This window comes from Castor canadensis, chromosome 12 (assembly GCF_047511655.1).
Source record: "Castor canadensis chromosome 12, mCasCan1.hap1v2, whole genome shotgun sequence".
NCBI lineage: Eukaryota > Metazoa > Chordata > Mammalia > Rodentia > Castoridae > Castor > Castor canadensis.
Genome location: NC_133397.1, coordinates 52,887,733 through 52,903,987, shown reverse-complemented (window position 1 = coordinate 52,903,987; position 16,255 = coordinate 52,887,733). Strand labels below are relative to the sequence as shown.

Here is a 16,255-nt window from a genome sequence, read left to right as displayed (position 1 = left end):
CAACTTTAAGGAATGTATAAATCATTACTCCCAAAGTGTTATACCTTTTTCATCTGGCAGATATCTAAAATCCATAGATTCACTAACTTCCTGGTCAGAAGGTCTCCGCAGCTGCATTTTTACAGTTACTGGCTCTGATATAGCTTTGCAATATGGAGGAGTCTTGAAAACAATGGCTACTTGACGGTGTACATCAGCTTGTGAAAAGATACCTTTTGCTTCCCAATCATTCAACACAAAACGAACTTCTATATCATCTAGTAAGTCAAAGAAACAGTAACAATGGGAAAACAAGGTAAAATCCATCTATCAATCTAAAATATATTCTTAATTCAACAAATCAAAATGAATAAATACCTTTCTGAACTTTGTCACAGAGTAGAAATATTTCATCTCCTCCCCTGACACTTCCACAGTTCTTGTTTACACGACAAATCCTTAATTCTGCAGTATTTGGGGCACCTAAATACAAAAGATTTTTTTAAAATGGATTGCTACTTTAGTAAAAACATTTTATCCCACTGTAAGGGTCAGAATTTGAGGAAAATCATTTACAGACTAGATAAGAGTTTCATTGTACAGATAAAGGACACTAAATACTTTAATCATCCATACCTATCTCTTTCTTTTCTAACTTCTTTACTTAACCTGGTTTAGAGTCTTAAGACTGATATTTTTTCTGAATAAATTTCCCTGCTTCTGAATTCTGATTCTTCTAATTCATCAGACATACTGTCATCAGATTAATCTGATTTTTTGTTTTGTTTGTTGTTTCACAGCACTGGGGACTGATTACAGGGGACTAGTGCTCTACCACTTGAGCTGTACTTTCAGCCCTAATCTTTTTATGTCATTGACCATGTCTCTAGGGCATTTTTTTTTTTTTGCAATGTAATTTTTCCTGTTTCCTTGTACCTACCCAATATGATTACCCAATATGAATGTCCTCCCAGGCATTCAAGGCATTTATGAAGAAGATACTCTGATCTACCTTTATAGTCCTCCAACCAACTATCCTTCTACATGCAAAACAGCTATAGTCATTCATCACTGGTTAACATATATATGTATGTATACACACACACAATTTTTGAAGGGTAGTTTCATGATCTTTTCAAACAAATTTCTGTATCTTTTGATGTAGCATCTATCAGCATTTCTATTTCTGGAAATTTATGCCAGAGGAATATTTGCACAAGATAAGCTCATACAAGGATAGGCATTACAGTACAATTTGTTAAGGGCAAAAAGGAAAAAAAATGAGAACACATGAAATGTTCTGTTTTAAAGATAGAGCTTTTTAAAAATCAGAATATAACCATATAATGAAATAAACAGCGATTGAAAAGATAATGTGGGACTTGGGGTGTAGCTCAGTGATGAAGAGCTTGCCTAGCATGTGCAAAGCCCTGGGCTGGTTCACCAGCATTGCTACAAAAAGAAAACATAAGGTGACTGAAAGGAAAAGAAATTTAAGATATATTGCTAAGAGAAAAAAGTAAGCTTTGAAAACAATTAGTGATTTTTCAAAAGGTTGCCACACTGTGTAAATGATGGTGATGATAAAGATGATGATGTATGCATTTATAAGAAGAAACTGGTAAACTATGCCCCTGAGGACAGTGATTATCTTTACAAAAAGAGATTACATGAGATTTATTCTCTTTGATGTATACATTTCTTCACTGTTTGAATTTTTCCTATAATAAACATTCTCTCATTCTTTTTTTTCTTCTTCTTTTTTTTTTTTTGAAGTTAAGGGCTTCAAATTTGTGATTCTCCAGCCTCCACCTACCCAATGCCAACATATTATTTTTCTAATTATCAAAATACTTTAAAAATTAAACTGTTAAAAAAAAAACTAAGACTACAAATATAAGAAAATAAAGTACTTACGGTTGTCATAAATTGGGTTAGAGACAACAGGAGGAAGAGTTGTTGTCAAATTACCATGTTCATCGGGGAGGAAAACTTGAAAACATAGTCTCACCACATTTAGGTCACAGTCTTCAATGTCAAGCAGCTGTTGTTCAGGGACTGAATAGTACATTGACTTTTTAGAATGCACAATAGTTACAAAGAACTAAAATCCTGCTAGATTTGCTCCCCACCCATGATCTCAAGAATGCCTTTTGTTATTATCAAATAGTCACTATCTGCCAGTATTTGATTAATTATAGCAATGTTCAGAAAGTAACTATGCCAGTAATCTGGGATTTGCTATATAACCCAAGCTGGCTTCAAATTTGTGATTTTCCCACCTCCACCTACCTAGTGCTAGTATAATAACAGTGGGCCAAATGATAATAACAAAACAATTTTTAAAACATGGATGAAAGTTGTACACATTAGAGAATAGGCATACATTCAACAAGTATGTATTTTTCCAGTCTGTAAATTATCTTCTAAATCTTGCAAGAATTACTATTATCCCCATTTTTACAGCTAAAGAACTGATTTTAAAGAGATGAAATTTCACAGCTAGAAGAAAAGTGGGAATTTGAATTCAAATCCAGAGCCTACACCTTTAAAAATTAAACTCCATTAAAAATTTTTTCTTATGATATACACAGGAATATACTAAAATTCAGATCAACATTTTTGGGATGAAATTCCAAGACGATAACCAAATGATGTTTGTTTTTTTTTTTTTTTTCTTTTCAATGCTGGGTATTAAACTCACTTGCTAGGCAAGTGCTCTACCACTTGAGCCACACTCCCAGTCCTTTTGCTTTCAGTTTGTTTTTGAGATAGGGTCTCATGCTAACTTTGTCTGGGCTGGCCTTGAACCAAGATCCTCTTGTCTCTGACTGCTGAGCAGCTGGCATTGCCAACATTACCAATCCTCATAAGAAATTTTATGTGTAAATTAAGTTTGCTTTTAAAGAAACAAACCCTATACCTGCCTCACAAGTTCAAGGGCCTGAGTTTAAGCCCTAGTGCTACCCAAAACAAAAAACAAAAACTGAACAACCCCAACCTTGTAGCAAGAAAAATTTGTAATTCTGAAAAAATATAAAAATCATCAATCAGCATTAGGACAGTTTTGTTATATTTATGTTGAAAAGAAACCCAGTCCCAAAACAAAATATTACTATTTTTTTCAAAGAATAAGGTGGATTCATGACTACCACCTTGGGGTATGGGGACTGAAGGGAGTGATGGCAAGAGAGTATGGGGTTTCTTTTTGAGGCTGTGAATATGTTCTAAAATGGTGTTAAAAATCATTGAATTGTATGATGTAAGAACAGTAAATTAATAAAATTGTTTAAAAATTCAAAAACTATACACACTTCAGCAATAAATCAGTTAATAAGTCATTTTTTAAAAAGCATGAAATTTTTATTTTGTAAAATAATAAAAATTTTAAATTTAAAAAACAACCAAGTCCCAAAGTCTTACAGGCAATAACTAATAAAAAGAACAATGTATTTTATACTGTTCTTATTTAATAATATTCACACAGCCTCAGGAACTACTACATTTCAATTTATCCCAGTATCAGCCTTTGTAAGCCTAACATTTGATAAGAGTCTGTAAGAACACATTCATGCAACTAAAAGGCCAAAATGTTCAGATGCCAACACTTGTATCATAGCAGCATACACTACTGTACCATTATGGAGGCAGTAAGAGGTCTATCTCTTCAAAATCAAGTTTTATAGCATTATAAACTTAAGAGTTCAAGATTTCAGTAACTTCCAGTTTTAAAGATGAGTAACTGATATACAAACAAACAAAATTAGTACCTAAGTATACCTGACAATTTAAAAACAAACTTATGTGAATAGATAAACAAACTGTTGTATAGTCATACAATAAAATAATACCTGGCCAAAATATAGATATATCCCAACATGGATGTAGTTCAAAAACATTATACTAACCAGAAGGAACTAGATAAGAATGCAGATTATATGAAGATTGATTTATGGTGACAGAAAGCAGACTAGTGGCTGATTACAGCAGAGGACAGGGAGGGAACTGACTGAAAAAGGGACCAACGAAACTCGTGGGTGATGGAAATGTTTCTTTGTCTTGATGTTACGTGAGAGAATATATATAGGTGCATTTTATATCTCAATAAAAGTTTATTTAAAATATTTGTAAATAGTACATTAAAAAATTAACTGGTTAATAAGCCAAAATATAAAAACACTTAGTTGCACAATGGTTCCATCAAAGGGAAGGTATTCTACCTACTCTTTTTTTTTTTTTTTTTTGCTAGTACTAGTGTTTGAACTCAGGCCCTCACGCTTGCTAAGCAGTCACTCTGACTGCCATAAGCCACTCCACCAGCCCTGCTTTGTGTTGAGTATTTTTGAGATAGGGTCTTGCAAACTATTTGCCCAGGGCTGGCTTTGAACTTCGATCTTCCTGATCTCTGCCTCCTGAGTAGCTAGGATTATAGGAGTGAACCTCTGGCACCCAACCTCTATCTACTTCTTAAATGGTCACTTTTTATGGGATTTGGCTTTGAATGTGGAAATATAGTAATTACTCCATCAGAATTAAAATCATCTCTGCATAAGATGGTTTAAAAAAACAATTGACAGACAGGAATCATGAGTAATACCTGTTTTTATACAACTCAGGATTTAAGGTAAGGCTGAAGACCCTGCTCACAACTTCTTTTCTACAAAGACTAACAACTAAAGGTCAAAATGTGAGGATGCTAAAACCTGCATCTTCTGGAATGGAAGGAGTACCTCCCTCTTAAACAGTGCTGCCCTTGACCTATACCTCTTTTACGCACATAGTTGTTTTCTTTTTAATCTTACATGATCATCATTTATCCTATATAACAAAATTTCATGAAGTCAGAATGGGTGTCTGATGCATCTTTGCATTTTCACTAGACAGGAAACAGTGATTTACATATATACATGGCCTCAACTAATGAGTGACTAAAGAATCAACTAAGGAAAGGTCTGAGGGTCAGGGATGTGGCTTGTGTGATAAGAGCACCTGCCCAGCAAGCAACAGACCCTGAGTTCAGAAAAAAAAAAAAAAAAAAAAAAAATACCACCAAAAAGAGTCTGTTGAACAATCATTTAGATGTAAGTTGCTGAAGAAAACTATAAAGTAAAAGTTAACAAAAGGAGGTTTTATTTTTAGTAATGGCAAATAACATATGTAATCAGGACCAAACTATTGTGGAAAGTAAAAAGCTGGTCAAAACACATAACAAAATTCTTCTAAAAGCATCAGAGCTAACAAAGTCATGAAAAATCATGGGGTCAAGATATGGAAGAGAGGGTTGGGGATGTAGCTCAGTGGTAGAGTATCTGTTTAGCATGCTGGAGGCCCTGGGTCCAATCCCCAGCAGTGAAGAAAGATAAGAGAAAGGAAGAAAATTAGAGCTGGGCACATGGGCACACCTGTAATACCAGCTACTTGAGAGACTGCGATAGGGAGAATTGCAGTTCAAGGCCAGTCTGGGTAAAAAGTTTCTAAGATCTCATCTCAACCAATAAGCTTGGCATAGTGATACATGCCTGTTATCCCATCTACATAGGAAGAGTAAATAGGAGGATCACAGTCCAGATCAGACTAGGCATAAATGAGACCCTATTCAAAAAATAACTAACACAAAAAAAGAATGGGGATATGGCACAAGGCCCTGAGTTCAAACCCCAGTACCAGAAAAAAAAAAAAAAAAAAAGCAAAGAAAGAAGAAAAAGAGGTACAAGAGAAGGAAACCCAAAGTTCAGAATAAGAGGCCACTTTTTTTCTAGATATAGTTTGTCAATTTTGTAAGAGGTGGCTAAGAAGATAAATAGAGATGAACTCTAAATAAACTATAGGAGAAAAAATAAAGGGGAAGTTTAGAGCCAGGAGATTTGATGACTTGCCCAATAGCTTGTGGCATCTGGGATCTGGAAGAGCTATGTTAGGAGCAAAGGTGAACTGGAAGTATACCAGATCTCACAGGGATGAAAGCCCAGCTTCAAATAACCTCAACCATTCACTGATTTTAGGTGATCTGGGATTTCTAGTGCACTTAGCCACCTTCCAGAAGAAAATCTGTAGGGAGATAATATCATCCTAAGCCTAAACAATCTAGTTTTCCTATGCAATTACTGATACTTACTTTAAATAGCTAAACTTATGAGGAACGAAATGATCTTTAAAAGAGAAAAGATAATAGAAACAGACCACAAATGATTTAAAATAATTATTCTTAATATATTCAAGGAATTAAGATTGAGAGTTTAGCAGGAAACTTGAAATTATATTAAAAAAAGTGGAAAAACCTCCAGAATTAAAAAAAAATGAACTGAATTAAGAACATTAGCAAATTTATCAACTGTTTTTTCATTTGTTTGTTTGTTTTTGGTGGAACTGGAGTTTTGAACTCAGGGCTTCAAACTTGTAAAGCAGTTGCTCTACCACTTGAGCCATTCCTCCAGTCCTAAACTGTTTTATAGAAAATACTTTGTGTCTTGTCTTTCTATACCCCAAAGACTAAAATATATTTGCAATATAGTAAGAGCTTTTAGTGTTGATTTACATTAAAATCTTTAACTCATCTTCAGAAGGGAATCCAATTTAATTAAGCAATAATGTTCTCGTCCTTATTTATCCATTTTCTGATCTTCTCTTGATCTAGCTACTTCTGCCCTATACTAAAAAGCCTTATATTTTCTTAGGTCTGTTTTTGGGCTCTCAATTCTACACTATTAATCAATCTGTATTACTACTGCCCTAAAAAAGTACTTGTATCTAATAAAGTCAGTTTCTTCTCATTATTCCTCTTTTATAAAATATCTTCCTATGCCTGTGAGGGTTATCCAGTCATGTTTAATGAAAAACCTTGCTGGCATTTTGTTTGGAATTGCATGGAATCTGCATATCAATTTGGGGGAAATGGCATCTCTATCATATTACTACTACAAAATATTTATCTGTCCATTTATTTAGGTGTTCTTTATTATCTCATAATAAAATGAGCATGAAATTCATCTCAGAAGTCAATTCCTGAAAAAAAACTTATCTGATGTTACAAAAATGATTTTGGGATCAACTGCTGAGCAAATGATATAATAAGGAGACTGTTACCTCGGGCTGAAGGAAACTGAAAAGCAGGTCATTTCAGGTAAGGAAAAAAACTTGAATATTATTGGAAGACAAATAACAAAAAGGCATGCTTATTCACTCATTATTTATTCTTTCAACAAATTTTAATTAAGCCACTACCATGTGCCAGACAGGGAGGTTAGTTGGTAGAGACACATAGAAGACAGTCCCCATCCTCCCGAGTCTCATGACTTAGTGAAGGAGAATATACTGGTTTGAGAATTCACCATTCAAACCAGGGCATTCCATGCAAGGGAAGGCATGCATAAAAGCCCAGTGGCATGAAAGAGCAGAGCTCTACTAACAGTGCAAACAGTTATGGCAAAAATAGCATGAATGTATACAATCAGTGGTAGCAGAAGGAAGGACAGGAGGCTGAGGGAGAGGTTAAAAGCTGGAATGGAAAACAAGAATCAGATTACAAAGGGCTTTGAATGTTATGCTTGAGAAGCTGAACTCAGCACATAGTTCAGTTTCTCAAAACATGGTCCATGGTTCACCTGTATCAGAATAATCTAGGGGCAGAGATTTTCACATTGTACTTTAGGTCTGGTCATGAAATTAATTTAGTGGGGTAGATAAGTATTTGAAGGAAGGAAGGAAGGAAAGGAGGGAGGAAGGGAACAGAACAAAGTGGAAAGTATAATGCATATAGTAAGGGTATTAATGGCATAGTGAGTGTGGTAAGTGTGTGCACCCGTGTATGTACTGACTACAAAAATAAAATCTATTTCTTACTGTGGGTCATAGTGAAGGAAGTTAAATGTGTTTTAAGGTGCAGATTCCTAGTCCCCACACCAAACCTGGAATCTGCATTTTAAGCATTCAAACTGAAAACCATGGCTGAAGTTGATTTGGAGCCAATGAAGGATAAGCAGAATTCTGCAATGATCATATTGGTTAGGAGGATTTTTTTGTATGCTTGGAAGGAAATCAAAGATAAAGCAGGAACACAAGTTTAAAGGCTACCAACAATGGTCTAGGTTTTAAATGATATAAGCTTGTATTTCTACAATGTCAGTGAAGAGATTGGAGAGAACTGGACTGAGATGGTCAGAGTAAGTGAACAAAAGTCTTTCTGAAACAGTTAAAGGTTCGTGAAAAGGAGCAGTGGAAGATAGGAAAGATCTTAAGAGCTAAATGTGATGACTTTGAATGTGAAGATCATTTAGTTTTTAAACTAAATAAAGCCATTGCAAGTTTTTGATCACCATATCTTACTAAAGAATATTCTAATGGGGAAAAACTATTACAACTCAAAAATTTGAGATGAGTTCCTAAACTAGGAGGGTAGAAAAAGGGAAAGAATGGATGTTAAAACAACTAGTTAGGGATGTAGCTTGGTGGTAAAGCCTAGCCTTGCCTAGCATGCACAGGACCCTGGGATGGATCCCACAAAAATGAAACCAAACCAAACCAACAAACAAAAACCTATCTAAGCAAAACAGAACATATAAATACTATGAGGGATCAACAGTGGGACTGTTCCTTCCCCAAATCTACATTCTTCTAGGCAGTGTAGTAGAGGTGTTAAGACCATGAACCGGGGTGCCAGGTTACCTGTATTCAAATACTGCCACCACCACTCACCAGCTGTATGATATTGGGCAAATTATTGAACTTTCCTATGTCTTCATTTTCTTACTTATAAAATGGAGATACAAATAGTACCTACAACATAGGTTGTTACTAGGATTAAAGTGAAGTAAAATATGTAAAATACTTACCATCTACCAGGGGTTATTTTAAATGCTATATGAATGTTTTTATTATTATTATTATCATTAGTAGTACTAGTATTACTGTAGTACTGTGGTTTGAACTCAGTGCCTCACACTTGCTAGGCAGGCACTCTACCACTTGACTCACATCCTGAGTCCTTTTTACTTTAGTTATTTTTCAGGAGTCTTGCATTTTTGCAGAGGGCCGGCCTTAGACTGTGAGCCTCCTACCTATACCTCCAAGTAGCTGAAATTACAGACATATACCACCATGCCCAGATTTTTTGTTGATATGAGGTCTTGCTAACTTTTTGCCCCAGCTATCCTTGAACAGAGGTCCTCCCAATTTCTACCTCCCCAGCAGCTGGGATTATAGGTATGAACCAGTGTACCCAACCCTGAATGTTCATTATTAATATTATCCCTGGTTTTGGATTACCAAAATAGATAAAAGGAAGGAAGGTAGAGAAGGGGGGGGAGAGAGTGTGTGTTGTTTTAATGAGTGCTTATTAAGTAATAGCAATTATTTATAATCTCCTTATTTTATACTGCATCTAGACTTGGATGCCCTCTTTAAAAGCCTAGCCTTTTAATTTGATAATGGATCAAAGCTTTAAGTGAGCACACTCTTGACTCAGAATTTTCCATTTCTGAAAATCTACCTTAAGGAAATAATCACATAAGAGTTCAAAGAGTATATTCAATGGAGCTTTTTAAATTAAATGAAAACAACCTAAATGTTTATTAAAATTATTAAATAAATTGCAGTCTGCCCAAATAAGAGAATAATCTGTTAAAAAATAAAATAGATTTGTAAACATAGAAAGATATTTAAGATTAATTCTGAGTAGAAAAAAAATGAAGCAGTAGAATAGGAAGCATAGCATAATTACCTTTACATAAAAATATGTCTGTATATAACCATATATATATAAAGGAAATTCTAGAAAAACACACATCAAATATAATAGTGGTCTCTCTGGAAAGTAAGACTGAAGGTGAAGAAAGGGACTTTTGCTTTGAGCTTTACACTAAATAGCATGAAAAATAAAGACCTAGAGAAAAGAGATACACATTTTATGGTTCATAAAAACAGTACCTATATGAGAACATAGTTCTTAAAATATCATCATAACCCTTAAATTATTTTTATACAGCCAGGAAAATCTCAAACCAATAATATAAGAATGTCTTAAATATGACAAAGAAATCTATTCTTTGTAAATTTTAAAGTCATTCAAATGACATGCCTACTGTTATGTATTTGTTTCTCTGAGAGGAGGTCTTGCTGTATTTCCCCAGCTGGCCTTGAACTCATGATCCTCTGGACTTAGCCTCTCCAATGGCTTAGAATACAGGTGGTGCCCCACCACACCTAGGTTGGTATGCTTGTTTAAGTAGCTACAGAAGACTTCAAAATAAAGACTCCTGTAATAGGATGCCAGCATCTAGCTCAGTAGTCATTTATCTATTCAAAAAACAGAGTATCAAAATGTACTGGGGGCACACCCAGATAGTCCCACAAAAATAAATACTTAATAAATGTTATTCCCAGTAAAATCCACTGAGAAGTTTAAATATTTAGCCATATACACAAATATATTGTGAAAATATTTTGTATGGCTTCTACTATTTTTGTATGTTTTCTTACATATTTATGATTAAGTTTTGCTATCAAATATACTCTTGAATTAAATGCACTCCAATACCTACTAATCACAGTGCCTACTCAACACTCAGAAAGGGGAGTGTACATCGTCTATGGGAAGAGTGGCATAAGAAAAGGCACACGTAGAGAAAATCAGAACATTCTTATAGAAAACAATAACATTCTTCATTGATACCAGAAAGTCTTTATCTGCATAAGATTTTTCTTTTTCAACAATAGTGAAAGTTTTTAAATGTACTTTATTCCTCAGACACAGGTATATGTCAACAAGTAGAAAAGTGAACACAAAACTTAAAATTATTTTTAAAATATAAATTTAAGATATAAATAGAAATCACACAGTAAATCAGTATCTGAATAATAGATATAATATCAAACATACCATTGAAAGGATTGATTCCTGCACTTATTCTTGAAATAATAGCTTCTTTTACTTCTTTTTTCTTTACACATCGAATACCCAAATTTTGAAAACTAGAAAAAAAGCCGAAACTTTCAAAATTGAATTATAGTTAAACAAAAGGAACGGTACAAAAATCAAGCACATATCCAACACTGAGAAGTCATCATGCTGTCTAATGGAGTGATTAGAGCATGAACTGTATTTCTAACTGCAAAGGTAAAGATATATGTAGTAAAAAAGTGGCTGGGGGTGTGGCTGAAATGGTAAAGCTCCTGTTTTGTAAGTGCAATGCTCTGAGTTCAAACTCCAGTACTGCCAAAAAAAAGAGGGTTATATTTATGAGAGAACTGTTAAAAGAAAAATAGGATATATAATACTGTATCATTTTTACATGCTGTACTTTTACATCTTACTGATATGCCCATGTCAAACATAAAAGTAGACAGAGATTAATAGCAAAACAACACCAAAAAGCAAAAATTCACCTCCCACGAACTCATGATCATATCAGTAAAATCTGTATTTGATCATATAAAGCAAAAGGTGTAAAAAGATGTCCATAGCCTGAAGTCCACAGGTATGTTTTGCTGAGACTGCAGTCGTGTTGCCTATATTTAAAAAAAATCTGTGTAAGTTACTAAAATTTAAAAATCAAACAATTATATATGATTACATCTGATTTTTAGCTTCTTCAGGACATTTTGGCAACACCAACTGGGCACAGAAACAACTGGTTGGAGCTGAGCTCCTGTGGCCCCATTTGCTCACAACTCTAGTTTGCTAGTACCTGCTAGTCCTCCTACACCTGATCCAGTCCACTCATTTGTGCTGCCTGCCAACTCCCCAGAGATTTGGTTTTTGAGCTTTGACTTCACAGTTAGTTGAAGTAGAATCTGTTTTAGGCTATATTATACAAAGTTACCATAAGTATTAAAATGTTTTTATTAGAAAGAGGTTTAATATAACAATATTTAACAAAAGTTTCAAAATGTCATTTATGGAAAATTTCTCAATAGCTACAAATATTACTAATTTGCATATGTGTAGTTCAGAGGATGGCGAAGGGAACTCCCCCACCACCACCCAGTCATATTTGTTCCCACATGGAAAAACCATGATGTCATTAAAGTTGGGTGGGTGTGAATAAGGAAGCAAAACTCAATTATAATAACATTACTATTTGTTCAAACTTCACATGGCAGTTATAGCTAGAGGCTACCTTGTGCGCCTCACTCCATGCTCATGCTGCCTTGTGTTTGTGCTCTGTACATTCACCACACTTGTGACTGTGTTAACACCTGAAGTATTGACATTTCCTTCCTCTACTTCAACAACCAAAAAATAAGTCATAAATTCTTAACTCTTGAAACCTTGCAACTACAATCCTCTTCCTCAAAAGTATTTCACTTCCTTGAAAGATTCTTGATTTGGGTCCTCTTTTAGCTTAGATATCTTCATCCTAACATATTTATACAGGGCTGGTGGAGTGACTCAAGTGGTAGAATGCCTACCTACAAAGCATGAGGCCCTGAGTTCAAACCTCCGTACCACCAAAAAAAGAAAAAAGAAATTAATCTAACATACTTCTACAGTACTTGGTTTTGTTTCATTTGAATAATCACGTTTGGCTACTCACAGACTAGTCACAGAATATTAAAATTAATGGGAATTTTTGAAATTTTGAGGGCTTGGGGGTTTGGCTTGGTGACAGAACTCTTGCCTGCTGTTCACAAGGCCTTGGGTTCAATCCCAGCATCAAGAACAAAAACAAACAAACAACAAAATCTCTGTAAAAGAATGGGTATATATAATCCCTCTCTTCACGAAATTTACAATCTGGTACAGGGATTGATAAACTATAATCCATGGGACAAACCCAGCACACTGTCTGTTTTTATAAATTATGTTTATATTGGATCATGCCATGCTCATTCATTTACGTATCACTTGTGGCTGCTTTCATGCCAAAACAGGGTTAAGTACATGGAACAGAGACCATAAGGCCTGCAAAGCCTAAAATACTACCTGCCTTTTACAGAAAAAGTCTAGCTAGCTCTAGTTTGGTGAATCAGACAGCTATTAAATAATCACACATAAAAAATGCTAAACTGAAATCATGGCAAGTTTTATGAAGAAGATGCACATCATTTATGGGAGCCTATGATGGGAGAGAGTTGATCAATTCAGGGCAGATGAACAGGCTTCCTGTAGGAAATGGTGCTTAATATGAACAGAACAACCAGAGGAGGAGGAGAGGAAGATATCTGAAGGCAAAAGGAACAGATCATGCAAAGGCTCCTACACAAGAGCACTACAGAGGAAACTAAAGGATGGCTTTTGTGATTGGGGTGTATTGATCAGAGGAAGCACAGCACAACAGGAGACTAGAAATACAGGGAGCCCTGTAGACCTTGGAGATGGTGAGAGGAAAGCTGTTCTAATTCCAATAGACACATAAAACCATTAAAATGTTTCAAGGATGGAGGTAATGATTTGATTTGTATTTTAAAAGGTCACTCTGGCTAACGTGAAGACTGAGGGGAAAGAGGTGCCAAGAGAGTTGATGCAAGACTAAGAGGCAGGAGACTATTCAAGCAGCTTAAATTCCGACTACAGATGTAGTGTGGTGGTGACATAGATAGAGCTATTTAAGAGGTTAATGGATTCACGCCTGTATGAGAGGTGCCAGAGATGACATCTATGTTTGGGACTTTTTTTTTATCATCTTCTATGACAAGTCACCTTAGAAGACCAATTTTGAAGTGAAAGAGTACGATCACGGTAAGATTATAGTTTTGGATAGGTCCTATTTGAGGTGCTTTTGAGAATATTGAGAAAGCAATCAGACTAAATATCATTCCCCACTGAAAAAAATCAGGAATCCTTGGAAAAAATTGAGAACTTAGGGCTGGAGAAGAAAAACACAATTTTTGAACATACTGTTGTTTAGAAAGTAAAGAAGTATTTCAAGAAAGATGAGAACATATCAAAAGGACACAGGAGACAATCTGAAGAGACTTACATTGATCAATCTGGATCAGTTTATTGGATAGGGTCTTATGTTTTGGCCTGGGGCTGGTCTCAGACAGTAATCTTCCTATCTAGGTCTCCCACTACTATACTCAACTTGTTGATTAGGATGGGGGGACGGGGGTCTCACTAGTTTTTTTTGCTCAGGCTAGCTTCTAACTGCCATCCTCCTGATCTTTACCTCCCAAGTAGCTAGGATTACAGGTGAACACCACCATAACCAGCTCAAAGTGTTAAATGGTTATTACTTATATAAGGAAACTAAAACCATTTTTCTGTTCTCATTAGTTTCATTTCTCCCCCAAGAGAAATACATGTTATTTAAAAAAATATATAAAAGAAAAACATAAAACCACATGATCCTACCTACCCAAAGACAACTACAATAAATACCTTAATATATTTACTAACACATGTTTATTTGAAAAACAAAGATATTCACAAAAACATGCTATTCACAAAATAGCATGTTACGTATACCTTTACATACCAATAGGTATATTTGCAATGTTCTTTTTATGGTTATATAGGAGTACATTAGAGCTGGAGGTGTGGCTCAAACAGCAGAATGCCTGCCTAGCAAGGGCAAACCCAGTTAAAAAAAAAAAAAGAAAAGAAAAAAGGAGTACACTGTTTGGATGTACCAGTTTGTTTAATTAGTCTTCTTTGTTTATTACTTTTTTTGCCATTAAAATAAAGCTGCACTGAATAGCAGCATTATAGCTCAATGTCTGAACATGCTTAATTATTTTTTGAGGATAGATTCCTAGAAGTGAAATCACTGGCTCAAGACTCATTCATAGTTTTCAGGCTTTTGCTATGTAGGGGTACACGTCTTGTCAGAAAGATTTTATTAATTTATATTTTCACTATCATGATAAATAGGCTCATTTTCTGGTAGCCTCATCAACATGAAGAGTGACATAATATTTTTAATCTTAGAACTTTCATTGTAGGTTAACATGTAGCTATTCCCTTCTAAGTAAATTCTACATTTCTCTAGCTGATTTTCTTGCACCTAGCCATTTTTAAGTTAACTATAAATGAAAAGATAAAGTAAAAATTTCTTTCATGGATTATTCAAACTGAGAAAGGAAATTACAGAATAAAATGTTTATTTTTACTTTCTGTAATAATAAAGTATTTCTGCTAAACATCATGTACTGTGTCTACTAATGAAAATGAAAGGGTAGTCCTAATGCAAATGGTAAGAAAATTTAAAAGTACACTATAGTAAGTAGAATGCTAAAAAGTAACAGAGGTCGTGGATAAGAAACAGTATTATATGCTTATCTTATTTTTGAAGCTGTCTATGACTTTGTACTTACAACAAAGGCCTACGTTCTTGTCCAAATTCTGCTTCATAGTAGCCATCTCTGCAGTCTTTTCCAACTAAATCATGTGGATGAGGTTTATATGGATCATTCTTTGTTACTAACGTAATTCTCACTTTTCCTTTTCCATAATAGTTCATAATCTGAAAAAAAGGAGAATTAAATATATGACCCTTAAATAAATGTCATTAAGTACTGATCTACTAAGTGAGAATTCAATTTAGATAATGTAGTTAACGCTGGATAAATCAGGTTCAACTGGCCACAACTGCAGTCAGGATGAAACTTTCCAGAGGGTAAATGGAAATAATCTCCTTCTCAGCTCCTGGACATATTATTTTCTGCCCTAATTTCAACTGGCTGTATCATCTGACTCTGCTGATTTTCCTTTTAAAACAACTAAAATTATACCATCATTTTTTATCACAGAGCATGAGAAAAAGACTTAGCTATTGGGTCACTAGGTGCCTTATTCTTAGATTCACTGTCAGACCATAAATATCCCTTGAAAATATGTATTTAAGCCACACAGGAAATAATACTACACAAGTATAATCATCTTACTTAGTATATAAGTTTCATTTCACAAAAATATTTGTTAATCAGTAAGCATATCTCAAGTGTTCACTGTATAATAAATAATAAAGCAAGTTGAGCTACAAGATGGTTTCACATGGAAAGTATATCTAGAACACTCACAGTAAGGAGGAGCGTTTAGCATGGGAGAGGCAAGAAGACACTCTGAGATGGAGAAGAACTAATGTTTACTTTTAAAGCTAGGAAACTTGCAAGAAAAAGCAGGCATATAAACAAGCATATTACAAGGGAGCAAGGGAATTAAGTAACAACTTAGTTACCAGGTTTACTAGGTAGAGGAAATTCTGAATTTAAATGTTAAGAGTGACCAGGAAGTATCTATCAGTTTTCCGGATGAAAGACAGTAAGCTAGGCTGAAGTAATGTGTTTAGGTTCTTTTGGGACAGTAAGTACATAAATCTTAGAAATATTTTAGAGGCCT

At 34.7% G+C, this 16,255-nt stretch overlaps 1 protein-coding gene across 2 annotated transcripts in view; it reads right to left on the bottom strand.

Moving 5' to 3' along the window:
• Rel (REL proto-oncogene, NF-kB subunit) overlaps positions 1 to 16,255 on the bottom strand; it is a 35,680-nt gene that overhangs the window by 8,075 nt on the left and 11,350 nt on the right. The window contains exons 3-7 of one of the 2 annotated variants that reach the window (XM_020185101.2): positions 15,232 to 15,380; positions 10,853 to 10,944; positions 1,897 to 2,037; positions 358 to 462; positions 45 to 257 (exon numbers count right to left, since the gene is read on the bottom strand). In XM_020185101.2, coding sequence (XP_020040690.1) covers positions 45 to 257; positions 358 to 462; positions 1,897 to 2,037; positions 10,853 to 10,944; positions 15,232 to 15,380 — 700 coding nt within the window. The remainder of the gene's footprint in view (positions 1 to 44; positions 258 to 357; positions 463 to 1,896; positions 2,038 to 10,852; positions 10,945 to 15,231; positions 15,381 to 16,255) is intronic. The other variant, XM_074049795.1, reaches the window with a different exon arrangement.